The sequence below is a fragment of the Nelumbo nucifera genome, chromosome 8, assembly GCF_055504915.1.
Source record: "Nelumbo nucifera cultivar China Antique chromosome 8, China Antique-T2T, whole genome shotgun sequence".
NCBI classification, from domain to species: Eukaryota; Viridiplantae; Streptophyta; class Magnoliopsida; order Proteales; family Nelumbonaceae; genus Nelumbo; species Nelumbo nucifera.
Genome location: NC_142656.1, coordinates 26,788,249 through 26,795,355, shown reverse-complemented (window position 1 = coordinate 26,795,355; position 7,107 = coordinate 26,788,249). Strand labels below are relative to the sequence as shown.

The window sequence follows — 7,107 nt, the reverse complement described above, 5'->3', positions numbered from 1 at the left end:
AGGACTGTTACGAAGCAAAACAGGGTCTGGGTGGGGGTGGGTGGTAGGCAAGCCGAATGGGTTCAGATAGATAATTAATGTAGTGTTTTATTCCAATTTTAATATTTAATCGTAGCATGACAGAAGCTCCTTTATATATGGTTTAAGTGAGATTCAGATATAATCAAGACAACTATTTGTCAAGTCGATTCAAACACTGGAATAAAATTTGTAAAGAGATTCAGATATAATTAAGAAAAGCACAATCTGGATTCACATGATTTATTAATACATCAATCCAAAGTTGATTTACTAAACAGAGATAAGTTCATTCGATCCAAACAGATATTTACTCTCCGGAGCGACAAACTAATAAAATCCGTCGATCGGCATTTACCGGCCATCTACTTCTGAAAGCGTTAGATTATTTATAGAATTATGTTGTGGATGATGACCTGTACCTGTAGATAAGTCAACACTATTAACCACATTTCTGTTTGAAGTAAAGGCAGGTTGTTTAGGGAAAGGCAAAGATGTCGTCTCGCTTTCAAGAAAAGAAACAACAGTCGACATGGTTGGCCTGTCTGCAGCACTTTCTTGCACACACAATAAGGCCACATTAACACATCGGATGAACTCGTGTATGCAACATGAATCAGCTAAAGTTTGGTCCATCAACTCCAACATTTTGCCTTCTCTCCACATATCCCATGCCTGCAACAATATTCTCATTTCATCAATTTCTAAGTGATCAATTTAATCCAGGCATAATATATAAATTAAAATGCTTGTGATCAATAGAAAGCTTTACGTAGAATCAAGGTTTGAAGAATTCACTCACATATCCTAATAAATTTAGACCTCGATCCGAGTGATAAAATCCAATGTTCTTCTCACCACTTACTATCTCCAGCATCATTACTCCAAAGCTAAAGACATCAGATTTCTCCGAGAAAAGGCCATCCATGGCGTACTCAGGCGACATGTAACCACTTTGCATAAAATTTTAATTCATATGTAAAAGTGAGAAGGCCTTAAATACATATTCATTCACAGCATAATATTTTGAATATACCTATTGAATTGAACCATATTTTACATATACTTACTATGTGCCAATGATCCTTCTTGTATTTGCTTGAAATTCATCCTCTCCAAAAATCCTTGCCGTGCCAAAATCTGATATTTTGGGGTTCATGTTTCCATCCAGCAAAATATTGCTGGTTTTTAAGTCTCTGTGGATAATTCTTAACCTAGAGTATTTGTGAAGGTAAAGAAGACCCTGAGCAATCCCTTCAACAATACAGACCCTTTTTCTCCAATCTAGTAGGGCTTGCTTTGTTGGATCTGTATTGAGTAAGCATTGAAAAATATAAACAAGTCACTTTGTGAATGGAGTAAGAAAATGAAGAAAGAAATATAGTTTGAAATTGAGTAATAGAGTAGCAAACCAAAAAGGAAAGAATCCAAGCTTTTGTTGGGCATAAGCTCGTAGATCAATATCTTTTCTTCCGCTTGAATGCAACAACCCAAAAGTCTGACAAGATTGCGATGTTGGAGCTTGGAAATCAACATGACCTCATTTTTGAACTCTTCTAATCCTTGTCCAGACTTTCTTGAGAGTCTTTTCACTGCAATTTCTTGTCCATCTTTCAGCTTACCCTAAAAAAGAATCAACATGCAATTTCTATTATTTTCAGTCGTTGATGGCTAATAAGAAAATCAAAATATATAGTGTTTTGGTTAGTACATATCTGATGTTAGTATAGGTTTCTTTTGAAGTGTTGGTCCAACAATTCTGAATGGATGCCTTTTAAAAATCTAGGCCCCTTTTGATTCATGGGAATAGGGGTCTAGAATCGGAATTGGAATAGCCTATTTTGATTCCAACTGTTTGGTTGGATGGAATAGGAACCAAACAGACTATAGGATTGGACTATTCTGATTCTGATTCTGATTCCAACTAAAAACCAAACAATATTAATTCATTTTGTTCTTTAGGTCAATTGAAAAGATATTAATGGAAAAGAAAAAATGGCTAGATTAATTTTGAATCATTTGACCCAATCTTGACATTTTCTTGACTTGTTTTAAAAATAGCACATCATTTACATCATGCAAATTAATAAATAAATAATACAATAAGATGCAATGCTTCTATGATGATGTCACCTTATAAGCATGGTGGATCTCTTTGATAACGACATTCTATAAAATTGGATGTTACCACGCCATGCATGCATTCTATGATGATATTACGTTGTAAACATGTTACCTTACACGCTTCTATCTATGATGATGTTACCTTATAAACATGCATGTTGGTCTCTTTGATGATTTACATCACTCATGCATCTCTATTAAATTCAAAATGTCATAGAAAAATATATATGGTGGCCTCTTTTGATGATGGCATTCTATAAATATGCCGAAAATATATGGACATTGTGAATTCTTTGATTAGACAAAACTAAAAAAAAAAAAGAAAATGTAATATTATATATATAGTCTTGGTTGATTAAGGAATTAGGTATTACCTTATAAACAGGTCCAAAACCACCTTCCCCAAGCTTGTTACCTGCAGAGAAGTGATCTGTAGCAGTTTCTAGGCTACAAAAGCTGAATAATGGCAGTTCATGATCTCTCTTCCCATCCAGCTGAAGCATGTTTGTGCTACTGAATTCATCAGTTGCTACATTACCCTTTAACTGAATGAAAAATGGGTTCACATTGTCTCTCCCATATTTTTTGCGTGATTCTTACAAACAGAATAAATTTTGTTATATATAGTAAAGAAAAATCAAATACCAATCTCATTGGTATGGTTGGAGGAAGATATATACCAGTAGATTCATGCCTTCTCCTTCGTAAATAACAAAACAAAATGACTAGATTAAGCATCATTAAGGTAATTACTGGTCCCATGATTTCTAACCACAGCCACCTCTTACGTTGATTATCTGAAAACAAATCCACCAATGAAATTCTTATCAACCATAATTCCAGAAACACTTTAAACACTTTAAGGTAGAATTCTTTTTAACAAATACAATGCATCTATAGTCCAATTTTTTTCCTTTTCTCCAGATGGGAAGGTTGTGTGTTACACACCACTCTACTTGAGTTTTGTATGGGAGTAAGCTAAAGTAGACAAATTTTCTTGAAGTTATGTCAGCAGTACTTAGACATTATCATCTTCATCCTACTTAAACAAATTTTCTTGAAGTTGTGTGTTCTTAAGTTTCTTCATCATTAAAGTTCCTTTGTGGTACTCCTAAGAATCATCAATCCTAATTGTTCCATCATTGTTGTTAATAAGATAGCCATGTTAAATCATGCACCTCTCATACAGAGCCCACAACGAGATAAACTCCCAACCTTTCCCCTTATCTCACACTCTCTCTCTGTCTTGTTATATATATATATATATATATATATATCTTGTTGTATTCCTCTCCTATTTGTAATCATCTTATCTCTTATCTGGCAACTATACATATATACACAAAAATACTAATCAAATACAACTTTTAATAGTCTTTCAATTCATTCAAACTGGTTCATGGTATTAGAGCCGTTGAAGACCTAAGTCTGAAACGTCAAGCTACAATTATGGCATCAAATGAAAGTTAGAGAATCATCATCATTGACGTAGATGTTGCATCTTCTTCTCTTACTGCAACTCTCACGTGACCATTCGCATTGAAGTTATCTCAACGTTTTACAGTCAAATTTATGGGCTGCAACTATAATCTATGGTGATTTCAAGTGGAGAACGCACTTCTGATCCTTGAAGTCCTGCGGTTTGTTGATTTCATCATGCCATGCTGAAAACGAGAAGCAAAACCACTTGGCTTAAGCAAGATTGGCTCTTGATGAGTTGGTTATTGGCTAACTACCCTATCGACCATGCCCGAGCTGATTGCCTAGCAACCCTTACGCTATGTTTGGTTTAAAGGAAAAAGTAGGGAAAGAAAGAAAAAGGTAGGGAAACCTTTACAAACCTTGTATGGTTTTCCTACCTTTCCTTTCTTTTCCCTACTTTTTCCTTCAAACCAAACACAATCTTAGTGAACCACTAACAAATCCGTAGTTGATCCATCATACTTTGAAAGGACTCAACTATAAGTATGAATCCTTTTCTATAGCTATTACCACATGTAGTGATGATGTGACTTTCAAAGAACTGCAATGCCACAATGTGACTATAAGTATGAATGTTGAATCACTGAGAGACTTTCCATTGATACCGCCCACTCTGCCACTGCCGCAATGAGGAGGCAAGACAACAGAGATGACTATCATAAATCATCCCCTCTTACCTTTGATTACGGTCCTAAGGGAATTGGAACTGGTAAAAACTCCAACTCAAGAACCAAGCAAGATTTCTGGAGGAAAAGGTCATGCAACAAAATATTGCTACAAGTTGAAAAATGCTATTGACTACCTCAAGTCTCAGAGTCTAGTGCACTTTGCTACTTGTCCTCTAAGTCATGATGATGTTTGGCTATCAAACTTGGGAGCAACTGATCATTCGACTAGTGATCTCAGCAAACTCTAGTTTAGGTGACGGTTCAAGTTTTCATATCTCTCACATTGACCGTTTCTAGTATCACCTCTTCATCTTGCCCTCTGTTTCTTAAAGTTTTCTGAATTTACTAGACACATTGATTACTATTTTGAGTTTCATCTCCATTATTTCCTTGTGAAGGATTGCAACATTGGACATCTACAAGGATTGCAACTTTAGTCATTCACATTGTATAGACTTTAGTCATTCACAAGGATTGCAACTTTAGTCATTCATCTTCTTTGGTTAGTTCCATTAATGGATTCTCTTACTATATTATTTTTACCACTATCTTGTTGAGATTTACACGGATCTATCCAATGGAAGCTAAATCTGATACTTCTCGCTTTTTTTTTTTTCCACACATTCATCTACATCATTAACAACTCAGGCGACTTCTTATCCCTCTCTAGTAGGTTCTCCTATCTTACCATCTTTATTATCCTCTCCATCCCTTGATCCCATGTCTTCACCTACATCTCCTACGTTGTCTGACCCACCTGCATCCCCACCTTTGCTTGAACCATTTGTTCCACTTGCACCACCTAAACCGCACCCTCCTCCCATGGCCGAACCTACTAGCACCTCTCTCTCTCCTTGCACCACCATTATAATTACTACCACAATCGATTAATTCCCATGTCACGATTAAACCAATCCATCCTCCACGTCACTAATTGAGTTTAACCAATATATACTTCACCCAAGCTAACTCTGATCCTAGATGGGGAGCCACCATATTTGAGGAATTTATTGCCTTCGTAAGGAATGGGATGTGGGAACTTTCCCCTCGTTCCTCTAGCATGAATGTCTTGGGATGCAAACGGTTATTTTGGGTGAAGAGAAAATCCAATGGCACTATAGAGCGCTTCAAGGCTCACCTTGTTGCTAAGGGATTCAATTAAAAGGAGGAGGGTATTGACTTTCATGAGACCTTTACCCCATAGTGAAGCCCAGCACTATTTGGCTTCTACTATCATTGGTTGTCTCTCATGTAATCCGGTCCTTACATCAACCTGATATTCTGAAAGCCTTTCTTCATGGAGGGTTATTTGAAAGAATGTACGTGCAGCAACCAATGGGATTTGTTAATCAATAGTATCCCAATCATCTCTTCCTCGATCTTGCACAAATCCCTTTATGGTTTGAAATAGGCACCCAGTGCTTGGTATGAGAAGCTCAGTTTGTACTCATCTTCTATTGACTTCTATAGATCACATTATATGATCACTTTCTCTTCTATCAGTACAATGGATACTTCTGTCTCTTTATTCTTATTTATGTGGATGACATCATTATAATTGGTTCATCCCCTACTGCAATATGGGATCCCATACTCTCTACGATTCAAGCATTTGTAGTCAATGATCTTGAACCATTGAGTTTAGACCTATATACCCAAAACTCCACTACCTAATCCAACATCTAGTCTAATTATCTCGGATTTGGATGATGTATTTATGTAATCGAATCAAATTTAGATATGACTCCATCTGATCCAATTAAAATCCGAATTTGATTATATTATAATATTAATTCATTTAATATATAAAATTTATATAATTACATTAAAATTAAAATATATATTATATATATATATATTTATATATTATATTATATGTGAATATATATATATATATGTAATCAATTCAATATACTATATTTATATTAATTTATTATAAATAAAGTTGAACAATAATTAACTTTTTATTTTTTTTATTGTTGTCATTTTTTTATTTTTATTTTGGGTAAACCGTATAGGAACATAAATGTAATTATTGTCTTTACTATAAAATGAAATGTTTTGAGTGTGATCATTAAACACCCTCTTCTCCTATTACCCTTCTTCTTTTTCTTGGTATAAAATGAATAGTAACACATGCTTTCAACTTGGTATCAGAGAGGGAAGAAATCTTGGATTAGTTTTTTTGTCAACTCTCAATCTCAAAAAGAACTACCTACATCAAACCATCGTCGGATGACATCAGTAGACCGTATAGGTACAAACAACAACCCTTGAAACTGGTTTACTTCGGTGTGCCCTGATTTTAGGGATTTTTTAGTATGCTTTTTATCTTCATCTAATGTTCCTACAAATTTTCCCAAATTTTAAAATCAGAAATTATAGAAAATTACTGGTGTGATGTTTCAATTTTTCCTCTTTGTCTGAGTTCGATGTTTGCTTGGAACTTGTGCTTGGTTCTTTTGACCCCTATAGAGGTATGGGAAATGGTTCCACAATTTTATAATCTCTATCTTTCTTTGGGAAGTTTTTTCCCTCGTATATTGCCACCAATTCAGTTTTGGGCCTCCTATTGAACTCCAATCGAGTGTCGCCCATTTTTTATGGATCTTGTGTGTGTCGATTGGTTATTGGAGGGTTGTAGAGTTCTTAAGAAGCCTATCAAATTCAAATGGAAGTGCCTAAGGAGTTGTAAAACATTTTTGGAGTGCTCTCAGGCAATGTCGATGTTTCTAGTGGTATGATAACCACCGTGAAACTTGATGGAACCAATTTTCTAGAATGGTCTCAATCAGCTAAACTTACAATTAGAGGT

The 7,107-nt window shown here is 35.2% G+C and overlaps 1 protein-coding gene across 1 annotated transcript; it reads right to left on the bottom strand.

Annotated features, from left to right (window-relative positions):
• Positions 1-372: 372 nt before the first annotated feature.
• Positions 373-5,116, bottom strand: LOC104605471 (G-type lectin S-receptor-like serine/threonine-protein kinase At1g11330). Its single transcript, XM_019199109.1, has 7 exons — positions 4,981-5,116; positions 2,823-2,939; positions 2,517-2,737; positions 1,431-1,641; positions 1,089-1,326; positions 821-971; positions 373-693 (listed from the first exon to the last, which is right to left on the bottom strand). The coding sequence occupies exons 1-7, from the start codon at positions 5,114-5,116 to the stop codon at positions 373-375; spliced, it is 1,395 nt and encodes a 464-aa protein (XP_019054654.1).
• Between the last annotated feature and the right edge of the window lie 1,991 nt (positions 5,117-7,107).

What these genes read in the sequence shown, in the direction of transcription:
- LOC104605471 (XM_019199109.1), bottom strand. Translation starts at nt 5,116, where the DNA reads ATGGGAGGAGGGTGCGGTTTAGGTGGTGCAAGTGGAACAAATGGTTCA. An exon ending in CTTGGATTCTTTCCTTTTTG is followed by an intron (nt 1,327 to 1,430) that starts GTTTGCTACTCT and finishes TACTCAATACAG; the next exon opens with ATCCAACAAAGCAAGCCCTA. An exon ending in GTCTAAATTTATTAGGATAT is followed by an intron (nt 694 to 820) that starts GTGAGTGAATTC and finishes ATATTGTTGCAG; the next exon opens with GCATGGGATATGTGGAGAGA.